This window comes from Protopterus annectens, chromosome 3.part1, assembly GCF_019279795.1.
Source record: "Protopterus annectens isolate FY-2018-M chromosome 3.part1, PAN1.0, whole genome shotgun sequence".
NCBI lineage: Eukaryota > Metazoa > Chordata > Ceratodontiformes > Protopteridae > Protopterus > Protopterus annectens.
In genome coordinates, this window is record NC_056732.1 from 1,527,035,649 (window position 1) to 1,527,061,490 (window position 25,842).

The following is a 25,842-nucleotide window of genomic DNA, read 5'->3' on the forward strand; positions in this document are numbered from 1 at the left end:
TCCACATCTGCATATGATTCAGCAAGAAAAGGATTTCCTTTGAGCCTAGTACAGAGAAGCCATAGATTATTACCGGAGTTCTGGCAGGTGATGTTCTACTTTTCTCATCAGAGGAACCACAGTGCCTGGTCACTAGGATATTCTCGATGGAGTGGAGAGATGCTCTGGCCGTCATTTTATAGTTTTTATAAGATTGTGGATCTCCCCCAAATGTTTTGTGGATTACAAATAACTGGGATCCATATGAGCTCCAACTTGGGCCCCATTATGCCGACAGCAAGTAGTCACTGGCCAGTGAACAGGGTATAATAAGAGTATTTCATAGTTGGTCTGTTTAGAATTGATCAAGGGGGTTGAGGGTGTTAGTACTGCTCAATGACACTGCATTTTTCTCATATTTTTATTGTTGTATTATACATCTTCATTGTTCAATGACACTGCATTTTTTCCGTGTTTGTATTGTTGAATTATAAAGCTTTACTGCTCATTGATATTGCCTTCTTTGTACATGTTTGAATGTCTACACCTTTTTCTGTTGAGTTCTGGGGAAGAGGGTACATGTATATTTTCATTGCATGCATATCTCACCTTGCCTTATTGCTAATTGGTGCACTGTTGAAATAATTTGTTTGTGGTTGTGCTACTGCCTTTTAAGCTAGCTGTGTCACCTAGAATAAAATCGGTCATTCTTGCCACCTTGGTGTGTTGGGCCTACAGGGGTATCACCAGAGTCAGGTAGGAAGGAAAGTACAGTTGTGTACACTTACCATAAATGTAGATGTTCAAGTGTATTCACTGTTGCAGTCATTACATTTGGGTAATCTGCAGGCAGGTTGCCCTCACGGGCCTGAATAACAAAGTCTTGGGTCCTGCGTCGGTTGCTGTCTCCTCTTCCATGACGTCAGGTCGTCGGGGGTATAAAACATGCAGCTGATGCCATTTTAATCAGTTTTTCTTTCCCCAGATGTCAGGTGCCCGTGTCCCCCAAATGGGGAGCAAATATATATATATATATATATATATATATATATATATATATATATACACACAAACTGTAAATATATAAATGCACTTTAGAAACATGAAATTTACCTTCAACTAAAAGCAAATACACCACAAAGGTTTTTGAGTACACTGAAGGAAAGAAAAGGTATAGAAAAGGGGCTAGCGGGTGGGTAATCCAGACTGCAACAGTGAATACACTCGAACATCTACATTTATGGTACACAACTGTACTATGTTCTTCGTGCTTCACTGTTGCAGTCATTACATATGGGTAGAATCCCAAAGCTATGGATGGGAGGATGGAATTAACTGCATTAGAAGCAGCTATAAGGCCCTGCAGGACTGCAGTGGCATAGCCTGCCCTGGATTTAGAGAAGAGAGGTAAATGATAATTCTTTGTGAACGTATGAACTGAGCTCCAGGTAGCAGCTTCTAGAATGTCTCTGATAGGGACCCCTCTGAGAAAAGCTGCTGAAGTAGAGGCAGCCCTGGTGGAATGGGATCTGATCCTCCTGGGCACAGGTTTACCATGGTGCAAGTAGCAGAAACGAATGCAGTGGCTTATCCATTTAGAAATAGTCTGCTTTGATATAGCCTTCCACTCTGATCCTGCAGCAAATGCTACTAGTAGCTGCTCAGACTTTCTTAGAGATTTTGTCCTTTTTAAGTAGAATCTTAGTTGTCTGTGTACATCCTCTGAATACAGAATCCGCTCCCCCTTGTTCTGCGATTTTGTAAAAAAGTTGGCAGGTGAATGGTCTGGTTAAGAGCCACACTGGATACCACCTTAGGCATAAAAGAAGGATTGGTCCTGAGGGCTACCCTGTCTGGGTAAAAAATAATGAAAGGCTCCATTGCCATGAGAGCATGTAGTTCTGAAACCCTTCCAGCTGAAGTGACTGCCAAAAGAAAAGCTGTCTTCCAAGAAAGAAATGTTATATCTGCAGTAGCTGCTGGTTCAAAAGGAGGCAGGGTTTTTTCCAGCACAAAACTGAGGTCCCATGCAGGAGATGGTGCACTCCTGGGAGGCCTTAAATTTTTGGCCCCTCTGAGATACTGTTTTAGCAGTGGATGAGAAAAGAGGGGAGGCTCTGTGTTGTAATAAGCGGAGATGGCAGAGGCATGGATTTTTATTGAAGAAAAAGATAGGCCCTGTCAAGCATCTCAGTTAAGTATTGTAAAATCTGAGGAATATTGGGCTTTGCTGTGTCTATTCCTTGTGCTTGGTTCCAAGCAGAGAATCTCTTTCATTTATAAACATAAGATTTTCTAGCACTAGGCCTTCTGGCTTCCAAAATGACATCCATCACAAGTTTACTGAGAGATTTGGTTGGTAAAATGAGTTGATTAGCCATGCTGCAAGATTCAGAGTTTGGAGATGAGTGTGCAGAATTTGATAGTTCTGCTGAGACAATAGGTGAGGTGTTTGAGGCAAGTACCACGGAGGAAGGTGTGACATATTCCTTAGACGCGGGTACCAGTGTTGGCAAAGCCAGTCTGGAGCAATTAGAATAATTTTTGGTTTTTCCTGTCTGACTTTTAGTAAGACCCTGGAGAGTAGAGGCAGAGGAAGAAAGGCATACACTGATAGGTTTTTCCAACTGAAGGATAGAGCATCCACTTTCCATGCTTTGTTGTGATGAGTTCTTGTGCAGAATGGGTCCAACTGACAGTTTTGGGGAGAGGCAAATAGATCCATGTCTGGGCTTCCCCATTTTTGTGTTAACATGCTGAAGATTTGTGGATCCAGTTTCCATTTGTGCGGGTCCATAAGATTTCTGCTTAGGTCATCTGCCAGAGTATTTTGCTTTCCTGGCAGGAATTGAGCTTGAAGATGCATTTGGTAAGTCAAGGCTGTGTTCCACAAGGCCATGGCTAGTCTGCAAAGGGAGTAGGAATGGGTACTTCCCTGCTTGTTTATGTACCACATAACTGTGATGTTGTCCGTCTATATCAGTTGTCCTGGATGAAGTGAGTTCTTGAAGCCTGTCAAGAGCATTCTGAACAGCTAGCATTTCTTTCTGGTTGATATGTAGATGCATTTGTTTTGGGATCTATTTGCCCTGAATGCATCTCTCTGCCAGGTGGGCCCCCCAAGCATAGTCTGATGCATCTGTAGTTAGGGTTTGAGTGGCAGGGGGTAGAGTACATGACAGTCCCTTGTTTTAGTGACATGTCTCTGCCCACCAAAGAAACTCCTGTTGCAGGCAGGGAATGGGAGAAATCATTGTTTCCAGGCTGTGACAATGTTGACTCCATAAGCTTTTTAGGTACCACTGAAATTTCCTCATATGCAGTCTCGCATATGGAATTAGTAGAATGCAGGATGCCATGAACCCCAAAGCCTGCAGAATTTGTCTTGCAGATAACTGGGTTTTGTTGCCATTTGTTTGAAGTATGTTGTCAATTGCATTTGTTTGTCTGGCATGAGGTAAGCCATCTGGGCAGTTGTATTCAAGCTTGCACCCAGGAATGTAATTATTTGAGAGGGTACCAGTTGTGATTTCTTTTCGTTTATGGTGTACCCTAGGCATGCCAGAAGCCTTTTTACAAACGCCAGATGATGAAGAAGAGTGTCCTTGTCCTCTGCCTAAATGAGACACTCGTCCAGATAAGGATAAATCTGAATGTTTCTTTGTCTGCAGAATGCAATTACTGGTGCCAGGCAATTTGTAAAGACCCTGGGTGCGATCGATAAGCCAAAGGGCAGTGCAGAGAATTGGTAATGCAAAAAGCCTGCTTTGAAGAGGAGGTATCTTCTGCAAGATTCCCTTATTGGGATATGCAGGTATGCCTCTTTTAAGTATAGAGTTACCAACCAGGCATTCTTGCCTAGCATAGGAAGTAGCTGTTGTAAAGTCAGCATTATGAATTTTGGAATAGAGTTACCAACCAGGCATTCTTGCCTAGCACAGGCAGTAGCTGTTGTAAAGTCAGCATTATGAATTTTGGAATGTCCAGGAACGTGTTCAGAATTGATAAGTCCAGTACTGGACGCCATGATTTGTCTTTTCTGGGTACCAGGAAAAGTGTTGAATAAAGTTCTTGTCCTTTTTTCTTTTCTGGTACTGGTTGAATAGCCCTCATATCCATGAGGGACATGACTTGTTTCTGGGCCTCGGCCCACTGGTTTTGTGGCAGATCTGGCCATCCATTTGGAATTGGCAAAGTGTGGAAATGAAATATGTACCCCTGGGATACTATGTTTAACACCCATTTGTCCTGGGTAATTAACTGCCAATTTTGAGCATGACATGCTAGTTTCCCCCCCCCCAAGGGGGCTGCCAAAAGATAAGTGCTTGGAGATGGTAGAGGAAAGTCATTGAGACTGCTTGCTGTAGGGTTGTGCTTTGTTATCTCCAGATTTGGAGGCGGAGGCACCCCATTGTTTTGACCTGTAAGATCCCTGTGATTGATATCTGGAGCTTTTGGTGCACCTGGGTTTGCCCTGAGTGGCTTTGTTGGACACAGGAAAGGACCATTTCTTAGTAGGCCAGTGCCTACTGAACCTGGGTGGCTGCACTTGCAAGAAATCTTTTACAGTTTGCATAGATTTAGCTTTGTCTTCCATTTTCTTTAAAACCTCTTCTGCCTTATTACCAAACAGACTATCATGCTGTAAAGGGGCACCCAACAATTTAGCTTTAACATGATCAGGCAGATTTTGCTCCTTGAGCCAGGCATGCCTTCTTATCACAGATCCAGTTACGGTGGCCCTGCAAGAGGCCTCCAAGGCATCAAAACCACATTGCAAAGTATGCTTTCCAACCTGCTCTGCTGCATGCAATAAATCCTGTAACTCTTTATTTCCCACACAATCAGAAATCAACATAATTTTCTGTTTCAGTAAGCCCATAACATGCTGTTGATATTTAAGCATATGAAACTGGCAGTTTAAAGCCCTGATTGCCAAGGTTGCAGACGTATAAACCTTCTTACCCCATATATCCAGCGCCCTGGAATCTCTATCAGAAGGGATAGGATTTTTGGCTGTAGAAGCCTTAACACCCTTGGGACCGTGAGAAATAGTCTCAGGATCAGCAGCAGGATTTTTGAAAAGAAATTTGTGGGAGTCAGGAACCCTGTAATATCTGTCTGGCTTACTAGGAGCCGGAGGCAGGGAATCAGGAGCCGTGCTTGATTCCGAGAACACATCATCAACAATGTCTAATACAGGAGGTATTGCCAAAAGGCCTATGCTGAGGAAGAAGAAAATCCCTAAGCCTCTTTTTTGATTCAGAGAAGTCCCGACTCTCCCAGTGAAAATGTTCCCTTAAAGTATGCAAAGTCTCTCCAAAAGAGTAATCCTCAGAAGGAGATGCAGATGGGATGGATTCCTTTGCAGCAGAATCCTCATAAAGTGGAATAGAAAATTCCTGATCAGAAGAGGAATCAGAAGAAATGGAAACCTAATCTGAAGATTCATAATCAGAGCCTTGCCTAGGCCTCTTAGCAGGGGGGGGGGGGGGGGGGTTGGGAACCCCTGATCAAGGTAATTAAATCCTCAGCCATTTTGATCATCTGCTTTTTTGGCATAGGGGCCTGAGCACGTGGTTAATGTGTTGGTTTTTTAGACACAGAAGTCGGTTTTGACCTTGTTTTTGTTGATGGTGTCGGCTTAATATAAAAATGTTGAGGCCTGAAAACATCCTCAGAAGCCGGTGCCTGCTCAGTGGCTCTGGACCCATCCAAGGGAAAGACATCCGCGGGTTCAATACTTTGCGAATCTCATGGCATACCGGACTCCGAATGGGTCTCGGTAGAGGTCTGTGACTCAAAAGTAGCGGGCATCTGGGGCTGTGAAAGTGCCTCACTGAGTATCGGTGAACCGGCGACTGGCTTAGGAGAAGCTTCGTCATCCGTTCTGGACCTCAACGGTCTGTCTCTGTCTTTTTCCTTGCGTTTTTCGTGAACTCTGGTAGTTGGATTGCTAACTGACGACATTTCAGAGTAGTTAAATCTTGAACCAAAATATTTAGAAGCAAAATTATACTGACACTTAATAGTGCATTGGTTAAATTTAGCAAAAAACCGACAGCAAAGTATGTTGTGATCAGGGCCTAGGCAAGGAATACAGTACAAATGAAAATCCTTATGAGGTATTTGCTTCCCACAAGTAATGCAATTATTAACTTTTACTGACATCAGTAAGGAGCAAGAAAAAGTTTCCCCAATGGGGTACTTAGCTTTAGTTTGAAGACTTCGGTTCTGAAACTCGAGAACGAAAATTTCAGGAGTCGGCCGACCTGCACTTGCGAACTGCTTCTGCTTTGGGCACCGTGCAGCAAGAAAGACTAATTAAAATGGCGTCGGCTACATGTTCTATACCCCTGATGACCTGATGTCATGGAAGAGGAGACAGCAACCGACGCAGGACCCAAGACTTTGTTATTCAGGCCGACTGAGGGCAACCTGCCAGCAAATTACCCAAATGTAATGGCAGCAACAGTGAAACACGAAGAACATCCCATATCTACTTCAGCTACACCTGCGGGTGCACTACATTTGGACTAGCAAACTTCAGTGGTTTTATACTGGGAAAGCCCATGAACTGCCAGCAATGTACAAATTTGTGGGGATGGGAAAATGATACAGACATAGGCACACATGCACGCTTGCTTACACGGATCTACTTCACAAGTCTGAAGGTTTAAAACTTGGAACTGTAAATGGTCAACACCATAGGATCGAAGTTTTGAAACTTCAAAATTGTACTAAAAAAAGATAAAAACGCACAAAAAAATTTTTTATGTTTTTGCAGAGGGCAAGTCCCCCTGTACCCCACACACCCCACTGCTAAATAAATATACCAACTCCAAGATCACACTACAGTAAGGAAAAGGGCAAATTTCCCATTCCGAGCAATACAGTGATCTCGATTCAGAATTTTCGAAATTTCAAAACTTTGATCTTATGGTTGCGATCATTTGCAGTTCAAAATTTTAAAACTTCGAGCTTGTGAAAGGAATCCAAACACACACACACACACACACACACACACACACACACACACACACACACACACACACACGACGGACTACAGAAAATATAAAAAATACTAAGTAACAGATCTCACTACAGAACAGTGTCAAGCAAACACTACCTTGGTGCAAATGCGGTGCACAAAAATACTTGCTGCCATCTGATCCCAGTGTAAATCAGCAATAGCTAGATATCTGAGGGGTTACTACAATGTACTGCAGATAACAAGCTTAGTAACAGAACTGTAACAAACCCAGTAAAAGAACGAAGCCACAACATGTAATTTATAGAACAGGAGGAAAATAAAATTAGCAAATATCTTTGAAATGAAGTTAGCTGCTGGACAGGAAAACCTTTTTCTAATACAAGCTAGAAGTGTTAATGTGATCCCTGCAAAGCTGTAGGACTTAGCCCTGTCTCTGTGTCTCTCATCACACCTACGAGCCACAAGGACAGAGACATGGAGAGACTGTAACTCTCCAGACAGTATCTATTTGGGGGGGGGGGGGCTAATCACAGAACATGAACTGCAAGCACTAATGTGAAATGGCTGCTGTTAAAAAAGGAAATGATAAGGCTTGAAGGGAGAGACAGAGACTTGGCAGCTGTGGTCTTTAATCCGAAGACATCAATGCAATAACTAAGTAAAACACAGCCTCACAGTGCCATCCTCCATGACATCATGAAAAGCATTAGAGCCCATCAGCAGTAGAAATGAATACAGATGCAGACAAAAAGCCAAGGACCTAACATCTGTCACAGACTATGTTGTATGGACGTTAAGGGTCTATTTCTCCATAGGTTACAGGATACAGTGATACAGTGTGTGTGTGAGAGAGGACATATTGCTGACATGTACAACAGGGAACCGCTAAAAACGACCACCCAAGCACACCGTGTTCCAATGTCCTCAGAGCATACACTGACAAAAAAATCCAGGGCAATATGACTTAGTTCAGTTACTACAAACATCTGAAGAAGAGTTAACCACCTCATTCATACATACAAAGACATCTCTGTCACACACCAAAATGACTAATTCCAAATGTTGTACTCAAAGCAATAAGTGAACCTTGAAAGGTCATCAAAAGTATCCTACAAAAAGGAAAGGTTCTGAAATAGCACAAAATATTTAAAAAGGTCAACCACTTTCCAGTCTAATATTCTTTATTAGCTAGGTAAAAAATGATGGCTGTTACAGGCTCTCTCCTGACTATAGGTTGTTAAATACAGTTACCTGTAACCCATTCCCACTTACACATGACATACCAGATGATGTTCTGGTGAATGAGGTGCCCTGTAAGTCTTTCCTGGAAAATGTAAAATCTCAGAGAATAAAAGATCCACAGGTTATGCAAAAAATGTGCTTACAGAGGAATACAAACACTAGTGACTCACAATGATGAGTGGTCACCAAAGTGGAAGCGCTGAATCAAACAAAAAAAAAAAAAAAAAAAAGACTGTTGCAAGATCACTTCACCTTCCATGCCAAGCCAAAATACTTGCGCTTGCTGCAACTCCCAAGAATACAAGATCCTCTGAGACAAAGTGATGAATGAACATTTTGCAAAGCATTTAAACTGCATCTCTATATATGAGACTCACGAGACTAAAAATGCCATCACAGTAGTACTAAAATAAACTACTTTATGCAGAAAAAAGATTGCATTTTCTGCTAATTAGTTCCATAATCCACAGCCATATACTTCATGACTACCACTCTATCGACTTAACTGTACTGATTAATCTTACTGATTTGACCTCATTATCCAACAGCGCAAATAACTTAATGGCTACAGTTATAAGAAAAAAATACAAGTTGAACTTCATGTAACAAAAGCAGGCAAAATAAGTTGCAGACAATGGTAAAAATAATAGCTCACCTGAGGATGTCCATGCTTTCGAACATCCATCTGTGCAAAAGAACAAATGTCACCAACTCCTACTACCTCCACAGAAAAGTTCCGGAAGAAATCGATAATTTCTAGGGATTTGTGGCGTAGACAGAAAATTAAAATAAAGGGAGTGATAACTGGACTAAGCAATTCCTCCAAGATAAAGACCTGAAGTTGAAAAAACATAAAAGTGTCAAGTTAAAATGGTGTATGCAACACATATCCACTCCATCACAGTTTATTTTGCTCATTCTGTTACCTTTTATTTTTCTGAAATTTTAAGCGTGCATAAACAATCACAATCACGGCATGAATCACACTAACACCAAAATATAATGAGACATTTTAACAAGTTATTATTTGGTTACAGTACAACAAAAATATTACACTAAAAAGTTCTTCAGTTGTCTGGTGGCAACTTTTTCACTGAATTGCCTGTAAATGTAAAGATTATTTAAGTTACTGTAACTACTGGGTTAGCAGCAAAGCACAGAGGGTTAAGTCAATGAGAAGTTATAAACTCCCCCCTTCCCCCCCAAAAGAGCAAATATCTATCCCAACAGAGAGTTGTCTCCCTGTCATCTCAGATGCTCAGGTGAGAGCTGCCCTCTCCAAAGCAAAAAACACAGCATCAATGGGACCACACGGTGTCCCGGGCTGCATCCTACATGAGCTCCAAGAAGAGCTAAAAAGTACAGTTTTGTACCTACCATAAATGTAGATGTTCGAGTGTTCACACTGCTGCAGTCATTACACTTGGGTTATCCTGCCATCAGGCGGTCCCGCAGTCAGCCAGAGTTCCAAAGTCTTGGTCCAGCGTCGGTTGATGTCGCCTCTTCCCTGACGTCAGTGCGCCACGGGTATATAAGATGCATCCGACACCATTTTCTTCAGTTTTTCTTGCCCCAGATGTCAGGTGCCCCCAAGTAGGAAGGCAATACATATTACTAATAAAACATATATAAAAAATAAAAACAATACCTTCAGTTACAAGCAAATACACCACAAAGGTTGTATAGGATAGAAAGGTATAGATAAGTCCAGCTAGGACAGAGGGGATGGAGGGAGGGTAACCTGGACTGCAGCAGTGTGAACACTCGAACATCTACATTTATGGTAGGTACAAAACTGTACTACGTTCATCGTGTTACACTGCTGCAGTCATTACACTTGCGTAGAATCCCAAAGCTAAGGTTGGGTGGCTGGTCTATAAAAAGTTAGGATTGGCTATGAGGCCCTGCAGAACTGCAGTGGCAAATCCTGCTCTGGATTTAGAGTAAAGAGGCAAGTGGTAATGCTTGGTAAAGGTGTGCACTGAACTCCAAGTTGCCGCCTCCAAAATTTCCTTGGTTGGTACTCCTCTGAGAAAGGCTGTTGAAGTGGCTGTTGCTCTGGTAGAATGTGGCCTAATGCTATTAGAGACTGCTTTTCCATGCTGTGTGTAGCAGTAATGAATACAGTGTCCTATCCATTTGGAAATAGTCTGCTTTGAGATAGCCTTGCCCTGTGATCCTGCAGCATATGCTACAAACAGTTGCTCAGTTTTCCTGAAAGCTTTTGTTTTGTCCAAGTAGAAGCGTAGCTGCTTGTGTATGTCCAAAGAGTGCAGAAGTTTCTCCCCTTTATTCTGGGGGTTTGGATAAAAAGTTGGCAAATGGATGGTTTAATTAAGAGCCACACTAGATACCACCTGGGCGCAGTAGATAAGCCAAAGAGCAGTGCAGAAAATTGGTAGTGCATTGTACCAGCTTTGAATCTGAGTTATCTTCTGCAATCTTGTCTGATAGGGTCATGCAGGTATGCCTCTTTGAGGTCCAAAGTAACAAGCCAAGCCTTCTTGCCCAGCATGGGAAGAAGCTGCTGCAGTTTCAACATTTTGAATTTCGGAACATCCAGGTAAGTATTTAGAATTGAAAGGTCTAGTATGGGTCTCCAGGCCTTGCCCTTTCTGGGGACCAGGAAGAGTCTTGAGTAAAATCCTTGTCCTTGTTCCTGCTGTGGTACTTTTTGAATAGCTCTCATGTCCATGAGGGCTGAAATTTGTTTTTGAGCCCCTGCCCATTGATTTTGTGGCAGGTTTGGCATTCCTTTTAGCCTTGGTAAAGTGTGAAAGTGGAACCTGTAGCCTTGAGACACAATATTCAGAACCCATTTGTCTTGGGTGATTGTTTGCCAGTTTTGAGAAAAAAGTGCTAGTTTCCCCCCTAAGGGGGCTACCAAAAGGGAAGCGCTTGGCATACGAATGGGGAAGTCATTGGGAGTGTTTCCTGTAAGGTTGAGACTTGTCCTCACCTCCTTTTGGGGTTGAGGTACCCCACTGTCGTTGTCTGTAAGAGCCTTGGGGTTGAGATCTGCCTCTTGGGCGTCTGTATCTGCCTCTCTATGGCCTGTCTGACACTGGAAAGGACCAATTTTTTGTGGGCCAATTTCTGCTAAATCGAGGTGGCTGTACATGTAAGAAATCTTTGACTGTTTGCATATATTTAGCTTTATCCTCCATTTTCTTTAACACCTCTTCTGCCTTAACACCAAACAAGGTATCATGCTGTAAAGGAGCATCCAATAATTTTGCCTTATCATGATCAGGTAAACTCTGTTCTTTTAACCACGCATGTCTTTGAATCACAGAACCTGTAACTGCAGCTCTACAAGAGGCCTCTAAAGAATTAAAACCACATTGCAGAGTATGTTTTCCCACCTGTTCAGCATGCAATAAATCCTGCATTTCTTTATAGTCAGGAGCTTCTGAGCTTGTAAGCATTTTCTGTTTTAACTGAGCCATTAAATATTGTTGGTACTTAAGCATGTGAAACTGGCAATTTAAAGCCCTTACTGCTAAAGTTGCAGAAGTGTAAAATTTCTTCCCCCATCTATCCAATGCTGTAGAATCTCTGTCTGAGGGGACTGGATTTTTGGCAATGGAAGCCTTAACCCCTTTGGGACCCTGGGAAATGGTTTCTGGGTCCGCAGAAGGGTTTTTATAAAGAAACTTGCGAGAGTCAGGGACTCTATAATACCTATCTGGCTTGGCTGGTGCAGGGGGCAAAGAATCAGGAGATAAGCTGGATTCAGAGAACACATCATCCACAATATCTAACACAGGCAAAATAGCAAGGGGCCTGTGCTGAGGCAATAAAAGGAAGTCCCTGAGCCTTTTCTTGGATTCTGAATAATCCTGACTTTCCCAATGGAAATGCTCCCTCATGGTATGTAAAGTTTCCCCAAAAGAGTAACCTTCAGGAGGAGAGGCTGAAGGGATAGATTCTTCAGCATCAGAGTTCTCATAGGAGGGTAGAGAGTATCCCTGGTCTGAAGAGGAATCAGAGGAAATGGAAACCTGATCAGAGGAATCATAGTCTGTATCCTGCCTAGGCTTTTTCTCAGGAGGGGGATGGGAACCCCTGATTAGAGTAATGAGGTCTTCGGCCATTTTGAGCATCTGTTTCTTAGGCATGGAGGACTGTCCAGGAGAAAGCTGCACTTGCTTCTTTGTCTTTAATGGTGTTTTTGTCTTGGCTGTTGCTTTAATGGTAAGTTGTGAAGGTCTGAAAACACCCTCAGAAGCCGATGCCTGCTCAGCGGCTCTGGACCCATCTGAGGGATTAATTTCCATAGGCCCAATACCTTGAGTTTCCAGAGGCCTAGTTGTCTCCACGTGGGATTCGGAGGCGGCCTGTGGCTCTGAGGTAGCAGGTGTCAGGGGCTGCGAGCGCCTCACTGGGAACCAGCGACTGGCCTAGAAGAGGCTTTGTCTGTTTTGGACCTCGGATGCCTGTCTTTATCCTTGTCTTTGCGTTTTTTATGAACTGCGGTTGTCTGTTGTTCCGACGGCATTGCATAAATGAACCTTCGGCCAAAGTAGTGCAAAGCAAAATCAAAACGTCGTTTTATGGTGCGTTTGTTAAATCTAGCACAAAACCGACAACTAGTGATGTCGTGATCAGGGCCCAGGCATGGAATACAGTAAGAGCAGAAGTCCTTATGAGGTATTTGCTTCCCACAAGAAATATAATTATTAACTTTTTCTGACATCAGTCTGAGGCAAGAAAAAAGTTTCCCCAACGGGGTACTTAGCTTTATTGAAGACTTCGGATCTGAAATTCGACATTGAAAATCTCAGGAGTCAGTCGGCCGGCACTTGCGAACTGCTTTTGCTTCGGGCACCGCGCGGCAAGAAAGACTGAAGAAAATGACGTCGGATGCATCTTATATACCCCTGGTGCACTGACGTCAGGGAAGAGGCGACAGCAACCGACGCCGGACCAAGAATTTGGAACTCTGGCCAACTGCGGGACCGCCTGACGGCAGGATAACCCAAGTGTAATGACTGCAGCAGTGTAACACGATGAACATCCTCATATTAGATTACTGTTCAATCTCAGCCTTACTACGGGATATGATCCCAAGGAATGGCGTACAGCAACAGTGGTCCCACTCCACAAAGGTGGTGCCTCAACGGACCCTGGAAACTATCGCCCCATAAGCCTGACTAGCCTGGTCTGCAAAGCTATGGAGCGGATCATCATGGAACTCATAAACAAAGACACTGGGGAACTACAGACGCTAGATCCTACACAATTCGTCTTTATTAAGGGCAGATCCTGCCTCTTGAACCTGGCAGACTTCTTCGAAACAGTCACCAAGGCCATAGATGAAGGGAAGGTAGTCCACACAGCCTACCTGGACCTCGCAAAAGCCTTCGACACCATACCCCACTCTGGCATCATAGATAAGCTCTCCAGCCTAAATATCAACCCCTATGTCATAAGATGGGTTGCAAACTGGCTCAAGGACAGAACCCACATGGTCAGAATTGTGGGAGCCATGTCAGACTCTAAACCTGTTAAAAGTGGTGTCCCACAGGGCTCAGTCCTGGGACTGCTCTTGTTCGGTATTTTTCAGAGGTACAGGCCAACACGGGAGGACTATGGCTGACCAAGTTCGCAGACGACTGCAAACTGGGTGCCATAATCGACTCTCCAGCTGACACAGGCATCCTCCAGAAGCATCTCACAGAGACGGACAACTGGTGCCAAAGCCATGGCCTAAAACTAAACGCCAAGAAGTGTATAGTCATCCCCTTTGGGAAAAACAAAGTGCCCATAAACCACCACATAGGCGGAAATCCATTAAGTATGGAGGAAGTAATTAGGGACCTAGGAACCCAAGTTGATAGTAATCTCTCCTTTGACAACCACGTTGCCAAAGTGGTTAGAAAGACCTTCTATATAGCCCACCTTATCATGAAAGGGTTCACATCTAGATCAAGGGAGGTCATTGTGCCCTTTTACTCATCCCTCATCAGGCCCATAATTGAATACAATGCCCCGTTTGGGATGTACCTTACCCGACACCTGCAGCAACTGGAAAGACCACAAAAGTACCTCACCAAGAGGATCAAGTGTCTCAAACAGATGACCCATGCTGCCAGGTTAAAGAAGCTCCAGCTCTACTCAGTTGCATACCGGCTGCTTAGAGGCGATCTGTGCCTGACGTATAAAGCTATATCCAACCCAGAATTAATTGACATGCTCCACCTCAAAAAATCCAAATCCACTAGAGCTACGTGCTCAAGGGACTTGAATCTCAACACAGAAATTAATAGGACATGCTGGAGAGACAGATTTGTGACCCAGAGGCTCCCAGCACTCTGGAACAGAATCCCAAGTCCATATCAGGCAAAGACCCTCACTGACTCTCTACAAGAGAAATCTTGACGAGTGGATGGGAGATCGTAGGTTCACCCCGGGGGATCACTTCTGTGTCACTACTAGACAGAGGCACAGTAAACTAACCTAAAAAGGGCACAGTAAAATTAGAAGTTATGTACCTACCATAACGTTCCATGTTAGTTGTCTTCTCTCGCCTTCTTTCTTGCTGGATGGGTTCGGAGCCAATCCTCGGCTTCGACTCGGCACTTGCTAAGCTCAAGAGTCACTTCCACCAGCTCGAGGCATCCCCATATCCCATGATGCAAGGCGGAGATTACCCAGATCTCGTTTGGTAGCCAGAGGAAAAAAAATACCTACTATCTTCCCCCAAGGGAAGAAGAACAACTAACCTGAGAAAAAACTGTAAGGGGAACCCAGGTAACTAAGTGCAGAGCTAACTGGGGTCCAAGGGAGAAATCTCCCAGAGAAGAAGATAGTTCAAGGTCTGTCCAGGCCAGGGGGACAGGAGGGAGGGACGCAAGAAAGAAGGCGAGAGAAGACAACTAACATGGAACGTTATGGTAGGTACATAACTTCTAAATGTTAAGTTGTCAATCTCGCCTTCATTCTTGCTGGATGGGACTGCGTCCCTAGCACCTCTATCCTAGGTGGCTCAATGGAACAGACTCTTGAGAACTGTGGAACCAAAACTCGCCCTGTCCCTGGAGGCCAAATCCAATTTGTAATGTGAGACGAAGGTATGAGGAGTGGCCCAAGTGAATGCTGCACAAATAGTGTCTAAGGGTAGTCTAGCCTGAAAGGCTGTAGATGTGGCTAGGCCTCTGGTAGAATGTGCTTTTGGTATTGAGATCAGCTGTTTGCCCCTAAGCTGATAAATATAAGAAATAGTGGAAGACAGCCATCTGGATAAGGTCACCTTAGAAACAGGGAGACCTTTCTTATTTTCAGCATAAGAAAGAAAAAGCTGATCAGAATTTCTAGATTGCTTTGTTCTGTCCAAGTAATATCTGAGTTGGCGATGAACATCTAGGCAATGCAATTTTGTTCCGCCCTGTCAGAATAATTGGGAAAATATACTGGAAGATCAATAGATTGGTTTAAATTTGTCTTAGAAGCAACCTTGGGCAAAAGGACGGATTAGTTCTCAAAGATACTCTATCCTTGTGGAAGACCAAGTAAGGGGACGAACACAGAGAGCATGAAGTTCAGACACCCTTCTAGCCAAAGTAATAGCGACTAGAAAGAGTGTCTTCCAAGAGAAATTTTAACGAGCATGTAGCAGCCGGTTCAAAGGGGAAGTATTAAGGATGCCAGCACTAAATTTAGATCCCACTGAGGTGGAGGATCCTAACAGGGGTTTAAGTAGGAAGATCCCTCTGAGAAAGGCTTTGCAAAGTTTGTGAGACATAATGTTCTGGTCTGCAAATCCGACATGAAAATTCGAGATTGCTGCCAGCTGGACTTTAACTGTGGAAGAAGAAGAACCAGAGTGAAAAATTTCAGCTAGGAAGTCCAAAACTGACTGAATAGGGGCAGTAAAGGGATCTATGTTCTTAGACCTTGCCCAAAAGGAAAAAAATGTTGCCATTTGCTAGAGTAAATCCTTCTGGTAGAGGACTTTAGAGAAGCTACTATGATATCCCTAACGAGATTAGAGATCATAGGAAGCCTGGCTAAGGAAGGAAGTGGAGCAACCAAGCAGTGAGGTTGAGGGAACGACTGGTGGGTCAGAAGATCTGGAACTGGGTCCAGATGCCAAGGCTGCACTAAGAGATGTCAATGAAGGAACGGGAACCAAATTTGTCGAGGCCAGTAAGGAGCAATGAGAATCAGTTTGGCTCTCAAGTCGGTAGCTTTCTGAAGCACTTGAGGAATCAATGGAAAGGGGGGAAAAGCATAAAGAAGTCCCCGGGGCCAATCCTGGGTTAGAGCGTCTCTGGGGGGATGGCCTGGAAGTGGAAAGAGAGAGAAGAAGTCTGGGCATTTGCTGTTTTGGGGTGTAGCAAAAAGGTCGCAGCAAGGAGGGCCCCACTTCTGAAAAATCTCTTCCGCTATAGATTGTTTGAGAGACCACTCGTGAGGCATGAGTATAGCTCTGCTCAACCTGTTCGCTATGATGTTGGTTTTCCCGGGGATATGCGTTGCTATCAGAAACCGCTGAGAGGAGATCGCCCATTGCCAAAGTCTGAGAGCTTCTCGACACAGAGGATAGGACTTGGTCCCGCCCTGTTTGTTGATATACCACACTACGGACATGTTGTCCGTGTGAACTGCGATAGTTCCTAAAGGAAGAAAGTCGTTGAGGGCTTGCAACGTTAAAATCACTGCTCTCATCTCTAGGACATTTATATGCAGGTGGTATTCGAACGGTTGCCACGTGCCATGAACCATCCTGCCCTGATAATGCCCCCCCACCCGATCAGGGAGGCATCCGAAGTGACCGTGGCTACGGGGCGGGGGACAAATGGTCTGCCCTGATGGACTAGGGGGGAAGAAATCCACCAGGATAGGTGGCTCTTGCAGATCTGTGTGACAAGGATCTTGTGACGCATGGGCAACTGCTGGAAGGACCATTGGGTAAACAACATCCACTGTAGGAGACGCATGTAAAAGCAGGCCAGAGGAAGAAGTGTAATGGCAGCTGCCATTAGGCCTAACACTTTCAGGACCAACCTGGCTTGTACCTTTTTTGCTGGATAGGATGATCCGAACATGATTTTGGATATCCAGGATTCTTTGATTTGTTAGATTTGCTGACATCCGAGTAGTGTCTAGATCTGCGCCTATAAAGGTAATAGATTGGCAAGGCAATAAGGAAGACTTTTTGAAGTTGACAAAAATCCCTAACTGGCTGCAGAGACGTAGAGTGTAATCCCTGGCCTGGAGAAGTTGATGCCTGGTGGTGGCTGTGAGGAGCCAGTCATCTAGGTACGGAAACACCTGGAATCCCTGACGTCTCAGGTGAGCCGTGACCACTGCCATGCATTTGGTGAACACTCTGGGGGCTGTGGTGAGACCAAAGGGCAGGGCTCTGAATTGAAAATGACTGGTCCCCAGCCGAAAGCGGAGAAACCTTCTGGAGCGTCTGTGGATTTTTATGTGATAGTACTCATCCTGAAGGTCTATAAAGCACATCCAGTTGTCTTTGTCCAGAAAGGGCAAAATCGATTGAAGTGTGACCATCCGAAAACTTCGTCTTTTGACAGACTTGTTTAGTCTGCTGAGGTCTAATATTGGTCTCCAGTCTCCCGTCTTTTTGGGGACCAAAAGAACCTTGAGTAGATTCAGTTCTAAATGGCCTGCTGGAACTGGCTGGATGGCCCTTTTCTCTAGAAGTTTTGAAACCTCTAGCTTCGCAATTTCCCTTAGACTGGGTGGAACGTCTGGAAGGGATCCTTTTGAGGAAGGGGCTTTTCTCGAAGGTATTTTGTAACCCTCGGATATGATCAACTGTACCCATTTGTCTTGAGAAAGGGAAAGCCAGGCTTCTGGGTACAGTGACAATCTCCCCGACTGCCTCCAAGGGTGGGCAGTCGGGCAACACCTCAGGGATGCTGGAAGGGCTTGTCAGAGAGGCTCTCTGCTGCCCTGGTTCTCGGACCCCTCTGCCCCTAGGGCGTCTGTTGTTATTACCCCTCCTGCCTCTGGGGGTAAACTGACCACGTGCGTCAGGCGTGACTCCTTGAGATTTTCGGAACTACATTTTCCCTCCCTTCTGACCTTTGGGGTAAGGCCTTGAAGGGGTGGAGAAACGGACTCCTACGACAGAAAGAGTCTTGCCGTCTTGTTCGCACCTGGTCAAAGTGTCCTTCACCTGAGGTCCAAACAAAGTTGTCCCATCGAAGGGAGAGTTTGTGAAGGACGCCTTAAAGGGGTCTGCAAAATTGCAAAGTCGCATCCAGGACTGACGTCTGAGAGCCACTCCTGTGCCTGCAGCTCAACTCGCTCCATCGGCTGCATAAGAAATGAGCCACATGGAGGAGTTAGTTATGGAATTTAGGATTCCCAGCTGAGAGGCAATCTTCTCTTGAGCCCCAGCAGCTGACAGATCCTGTACCACCTCACCCAATTCCTTGAGGATATCTCTTTGAAGTCGGGTGAAGTGACATAGATAATTCAGCGAACGCATAGCAAAGGTCGCTGAGGAAAACATCCGCTTACCATACCTGTCCATGGTCCTAGACTCCTTGTTAGGAGGATGGACCGCACGAAGGATCTGCAAGTTCCTTTTGGTGGCGGCCGCCACCACCATGGCATCAACTGGGACACCTTTGGTGAGAAACTGTTTTTCAGTGGGGGCGTGATAAATTTAGAAGGCCTCCTGGGGACTGGTTCCACAGAATCAGGAGATGCCCACACCTTCGAGCTATCACGTCCATGAGGGGTCGAAGGCGGAGAAACCCAGGAGGTGGAGGGTCGAGATCCAAAGCCTCCAGGTATACCGACTCATCCTCGGAGGGGTTAATGGAGGGCCAGTTCCCCACTGTTTCAGGAGTTCAAGAATGTCTGAAAAGGAGACATCCTCAGAGGGGATCTTGGGGACCCCTCCGACTCATCTAAGTCGGTATCTGATGTCGTAGACTCAGGGGAGTCTAAATGCTTCCTCTTGCAAGTCCTCTTACACGGGGGTTCCCCTGAAGGATCAGGAGAAACCTCGGAAGAGGAAGGTATTCCCAATGGGGAAACCTGGGGCGATGGATCTCTGAGAGAGTGGGAAGAGATATCTACAGGCACTGAAGAGGGAGGAGCTAAAGGGCTAGTACACTCCTCATCACCTCGAAGGCTCCCTTCCCGGAGAGGACCGAGAGCTCCCGCTCCGAGGAAACAGGAATCCCCGGCCCCACCAAAAGGGAAGGCTCCGAAGCAGATGTCGGTGCCAAGCTTACCAAAGCCGAAGCTCCGAGGGGGAGAACGGGGTCGGACAAGGGTCTGATGCCACTCGCCCCCTCGGAACTGACAAGGGAGGCCCGACGACTGGATCCCTCCAAGGACGGTCTCAAGGAGGAGATAGGAGTCGAAGACGATGGAGCAGAAATGAGTGGTATCGGCTCCGAAGCACCAACAGTCACAGTTCCAATAAGCTCCGGCTCTGAGCTCTGAAGGAGAGTCGAAGGAGGAATTTCTGGAGGGTGTGGAATAGTGGTCGTCTGCTGAGACGGGCTATGAAGTATCTGGGCCAGTGCCTGTGATTTCAGCAGTCTACTCACCACTCTCTCCAAGTCATGGTCTGAGAGTCTGGAAGACCTTGAGGATCGGCTCCGATGGCTCCGCTCCGAAAGTAAGGGAGAGGCGGAGCGAATGAATAGACTCCAGCGGGAGATCTGCATCTCTTTCTCGACGGAGCCATCGGAGCTGAAGAACCTTCGGTTCCAGTTGGAGCCGACAACTTGTCGGCTCCGAGCTGGGTCAGAGATGTCGGCTCAGCGGAGCCAACACAGGCATGGAAGCAAGAGTATCGGCGCCGATACCGAACCTTCAGAGAAGGAAGGATCGTCTCCAGCCGGAGCTGATCTCGACTCAGAGGGAGTCGGAGCCAAGGCTGAAGGCTTGAACACTGAAGCCTGGGCCTTGGGAGGCTTTGAGGGCTTCCCCGAGCCGGACTTAGCCGGGGAGCTCTCAGGCTTTAATAAGCCCCTGAGAATAAGTTTATTTCTACGTTTCTGCAGGACTCTCTGGCTGAAGGAGTGGCAAAGAGACATCTTCTGACAGCACGAGTCACACTTCTTGAAGCCTGAGACCCTAGCCTCTTTAGACATGACTGAGTACCTAATCACACACACACTACACAGTCAGACCAAAAATTAAACTAGATTAACAAAGCCAAGTACAGGGAAAAAAACACACAGACACACCCAAACAAACCCTGACAGGAAAATATAGGAGGGGTAAAGACCTAAGGCCCGACTAGCAAAAAATATGAATAAAGGGAACGGGACACTAACGGGAATAGGGCTAAGTGAATCGGGAAGTTAACAAGGTAATATATATATAAATATAAAGTACTGGGGTGGACTAAAGTCTCAGAAAAAAAGGTAGAAAAAAATTCACTTACCAGGAGCTGGTAAAAAGTTACCTCATGAGCGAAGCGTCAAACGAGATCTGGATAATCTCCGCCTTGCATCATGGGATATGGGGCTGCCTCGAGCTGGTGGAAGTGACTCTTGAGCTTAGCAAGTGCCGAGTCGGAGCCGAGGATCGGCTCCGAACCCATCCAGCAAGAATGAAGGCGAGATTGACAACTTAACATCCCATTTTTAAGGGGTGGCGAAAGCCAAACACACTCTGGCTAGGCTGATAAATGCCCTCGGGCATATAGCCTAGCATCAAACCTATGAACCTATATGAGGAATCTGAGCTCAAAATCCAAGTCCAGTACATTTTCACTAATGGTTTCCCTAGGTTTAAAAGAACTACAGTCATGTACCACTGTAAACCCTCCAGTACGCTGGATTAACTAGAGTTCCTAGTTCAAAAACTTCATTGTTAGATCTCAAAGATTCCTGCAATAATACTGGAATTTCCTCATATAAAGCCTGGTATACTGCACCATCAGGATTTCATCTGACCTTCATCCTAGCACTGTGATAAATAATCTGGGTAACAGGCTGGGTTAGTCACTGCCCAAAAAATAAAGGATATTACGTTACACCCTCTCAGGTCAGGAGCATTATGTCCAAAACTCCCTCTAGAAACATCTTCCTCAGTTGTAGGAAAAGATCAGACTTATTTGGGTACATCATTAGCACCAAAGAGTTTAGAAACTACATCATTAATTCATACAGTTCATAAACTGCTGGTTAGAACGAACTTGAATCAGATAGCTATTTAAACATGGAAAGATGATACTGTCTTTCAACACAAGTGCTACAGTGGTTACAGAAGTGCAGCAGAGCAGAGCCACTGTCAGCAGTTGAAGGTGAAAATGCTCTTCCTGTTCACAGTCCCATTCCCAAACAAAGTTCAACAGCAGTTGACTTCATTACCTGCCTTAAGGCATTTCACTATGAATTTATGACTGTGGAACAACTGGGGAGGTCTGGAAAGACTGGCATCAGTGTCACAAGAAGTGGGTGGGGACTGTGGTATGGCAGCAAGAGCCGGCTGTATGTTTATCCCTTTGGTATCTGGTTATGGCTTGATTAAACTCCTTGCAAAAAGAGAAAAAGACGACAGCTGACATGTCATGTGATTCCACTCATGCAAAGAATGAACTTTGAGTGTCTGTCACAGCTTGCAAAATGCTGCTCGCAGGCAGATTTATGAAATAAAGAAGATGGCAGGAGGTGGTGATGCAGTATAAAGGCAAATCCACAGGCCAACGCTGATGCCATAACACTACGGATTGAAAAAAAAATGACCAAAAACTCTCTGGGAAGACATTTCTACAACAAAGGAGCAGCACAAGAAGTATGGAGCCTTATGATCGCTGTATATCAAAAAAGGTGACACCTTGAATAAAGAAACACAATAATGTTACGATTTTCCAGCCAGGTTCAGAACCTTGCAACCAATACTGAAAGCAGTAATGAAACAATGGAGAAATATTTCTACAGGGGCATCTTGGGATCCTTTCTGAAGATGAAAATACAACTGGGACAACAGCCCCATGCACTGAGTGGCCCTACTACTTGCCAGCACATTGCCTACAATTTTATTGAGGGCGCATCTTGTTCCCAGATCACATCTTCCTGCTAAAAAAATGAAAGTTCTTCCTTTTCATTGAAAACAAAGTTGGATCTGCAGATAAGTGGAATTAATGTGACATCTTCCCCATTGCCTAATCCTTTTTTTTTTTTTTTTTTTATAATTCTTGTACAAGTTACACCACTTCAAAACCAACCCCACGGCACCCCCTTACACCAAAATTCCTTCTCCACAGGTGGAGACAAAATCCTGTCTAGCCTCTCAGGTATTGGCTCAACTCAGTCAGGCTCCTTCCACACCTGCTGAGAGACCAATCAATGAGTTCACCGGCAGGTGGAGTAACCCAGGAGGTAGATGTGCCAGCTCCAAAGACCACCAGAAATACTGACTCCTCTGGTAAAGGGTTGCTGGGTGCCCAACTACCTTCTCTTATTTAACTACCTCTCTGTTTAAGGATCTCCAAGATGTCTCCAAATGAGACATCTTCTGGAGGTGATCATGGGGACCCTTCCCCTCATTGAAATCAGTATCCTCAATGACCAACTTTTTTGGAGTGTCCAAGTGCCTCCTCCTGCATTTTCTTTTCCTAGGGACTTCCTCGGTGGGGTCCTCTGGGGACCTGTCAGAAGAGACTATGAAACCCTGCTGGGTGGGCTGGGGTTCTTGAGCTGGCTGTCCTTATGGCACAAAATGATGATGCTCCACAGATGTGCACAGAGACATCTTGGAACTAGATAGAGGATCCAAGGGGGTTAGAGCCGTCCATCCTGTTGCAGCAGAAAATACCCTCCTCACTACCTCAAATGAAGACACTCTGAAGAGAAGAAAACCTCGGGGTTAAGAAGGCAGGCTTCTGGACCAATGTCTCTTCCCTCCCTAAAAGCAATCTCCCAGAGGAGGAAGTCCATGCAGAGCTAGCCAGTGCCAAAGCACTAATGCACAGACACAGCTTCAAAAACTTCGGAGTCGACTCCAATGCCTCAGATCCGACAAGGAAGCTTCTGCTCCGAGAGTTAGTGCCACAGCACTCACAGTTAGCTTCGGATCCAAAGATAAAGTTATCTTAGTATCCAAGCTAGATGGACCCGGAAGGCTCAGATCGAGGGACTCTGAACCAACCAAAGGGATCAGAGAAGGAGTATCAAATGGTGGTGTGGTAGATGGACAAGACTCCTGACCCGAGGAGGTAGGAGCCAGTAAAACACCCATCCGGATCTGCACCGAGAGGAACTTCCTCATCATTCTGTCTACATCTTCCTCAGTCAAACTCCTGGATGAATGAGATGAGGCAAGGGAAGGGGACTTTGATCGTCACCTTTCCAAAAAAGGTGAAGGAACCCTGGAAGGCACAGTATCAAGAGAAGGGGAATACCTGGTCCTTTGAAGAACAGTGGAACCTGAGACAGTCAGATCCATATGTTTCTTAGTCGGATCAAAGGATGTAGGAAGAACATTAGTTTCTTTTTCTTCTGATCCATAGGAAAGGAACTTAGATATTCTCAGATCCGATTTAGATCTAATCCTGGAATACTCCAAATTTTTTTTTAGTTAGGAAGAAAAGATAAGAAAAAGAAAATCAGAAGAATACCAACAATGGTAATAGAATTACACCAGCATGTATAACAGTAAAGGGAGAGAAAAACTACCAACAATGGTAAACCAGGTATACAGCAATGCACAAGGGTAAGGGAATAAGTATGTGAGAGAAACCTAAGTTATTACAGAGATTTTAAGGGGAAAAAAGTGATTACTTACCTGACGAAACTTGAGAGCTACTGCTAACCACATATTTTTGGAAAAAGCAGCTAATGAGATCTGGGTATGCTAGGGGTTGGTGCATTATGTGTAAAGGAGAGGCTTGTGAGCTTTTTTGGTTACCATGAGCTTTAGTAACAGCTGAATTGAATCAGAGGTTTGGATCCAAACCTAACAGTTGAGGACAGAATGAAAACTGGCAACATCAGATTAAATATTAATATGGTTTGCTTTTCTGTTGATATCTGTATATGTGCAACTGCCTAATGTCTTAAGTGATAACTTAATAAAGGTGTTTAAAAAAAGATTCAATATTAAAACATCAATTAAGTTTAGGACATCTCTCAGTCCTTCCATTACCTGTGTTAACACTTCTCTGTACTACCTCTAGTGACGAAATACTGAACTGAAGACAAAAGAAATCTGTGCCTTTCTAACAGTGTACTAATTGTGTACAATGTATAGCTCTGTTCATTTAGCTTTATCTGACAGACATGGTTTGTGTTTAGTACTGTCAAAGACATGATATGTGTCATGCTTGAGACCACTTCCTCAACTGCAAACAATAGGTAACATAACATTCTTTTTTAATAATTCTAACCAGATCTTGTAATATTAGTACAAATGTAAATCTGGTCTTGCTTTACAATAGTGAACATAATACATATTTCACTGGCTCCAATTACTTCTTAATGACATGTAATATTTCCATTTGTTTTAATTTTTGTTTTGCTCTACTCCTAATAGCTAATGCTGTTTTCTTTACAGCATGTATCACTGGAACAGCATCAGACTTTATTCACATGAGATATTCCCTTGGAGAACTTCCTAAACCTGTAAACAAATTATGAGGATCTTGAAAGATGCTACTATAATGGCTCTGCAAATTATCTGGGATATCCCAGTGCTTATAGGACTCTTGTACAAATGCAGGCATTGCTTTTACGGGTCTATGTTAGATATTCAAACATCCAAAATGTCAAACGTTACATGGTCGAGACCAAATGTTCGACATTTGGATGTTCTAATATCATATAAAAAAAAAAATGAAACAAAAACACACGTTAAAAGTGTGAGCAGGGGGGCAAGCCCCCTTGCACCTCCCACACCCCCTACTTAAATATACCAACTCCGAGACCGCACTTCAGTGCAGAAAAGGGAAAATCTCAATAATCATACACTGAAAGTCAATCTTCGGACACTTGAAATTTCGAACGTTTGATAATGTTTGAAATTTTAAGCGTTCGAAGAACTGATATAGACCCGCTTTTACAATGTGAATTTGTTTACTATACCAAGTGTTTCACAGTCCACACAACACAAAATATTAAAAGAATGCTTTTCTCAAAGGGCACTATTTGAAAAAAAGAGTCTGCAGTTCTTACTCCTGTAGTCAAGTGTTAGCAGTTTTTGAACCAGTGCACTACACAATGGCCAAAAGAAGTTAACATTTGCACAAACACTTTTGTTTAGAGTCATCTAACCCTACACACATATTTATAATTATTCCATTAATTCTCAGTATTTCATGCCAAAGGCCCAACATGCACTCTTTCTTCCATGCCTCAAATGCAGACTTCACTGTATCAAGTCTTTTCACTTCAGCCAACCTAAATCCAGTAAAATAAACTTGAGTCAGCACAGTTACAAAAGTAGACAGCTTGTGTTTATAACCATTTTTCGTTAGTATACAAAAAATGCAGACCACTATCCACTGCAGGGCACAAGCTATGCCAACAGCAGGTAATAAAGTCATAAACATTCTCCACAAAGAAATCTACTTATTCTTAATTTCTTAGCATAGTTAGAACACCACCATGCCTGGCTCACACATGCTGAGATCCTTTTAAGCTGTCTGTATCCACAGAGATACATGAATGTCAACAGTG

At 44.3% G+C, this 25,842-nt stretch overlaps 1 protein-coding gene across 1 annotated transcript in view; it reads right to left on the reverse strand.

The window, feature by feature from the left end:
• The window catches only part of LOC122798552 (autophagy-related protein 9A-like), a 1,381,959-nt gene that overhangs the window by 459,908 nt on the left and 896,209 nt on the right, over window positions 1–25,842 (reverse strand). Inside the window, exon 12 of the mRNA XM_044067604.1 lies at window positions 8,871–9,050. Within this exon, the coding sequence (XP_043923539.1) occupies window positions 8,871–9,050 (180 nt within the window). The remainder of the gene's footprint in view (window positions 1–8,870; window positions 9,051–25,842) is intronic.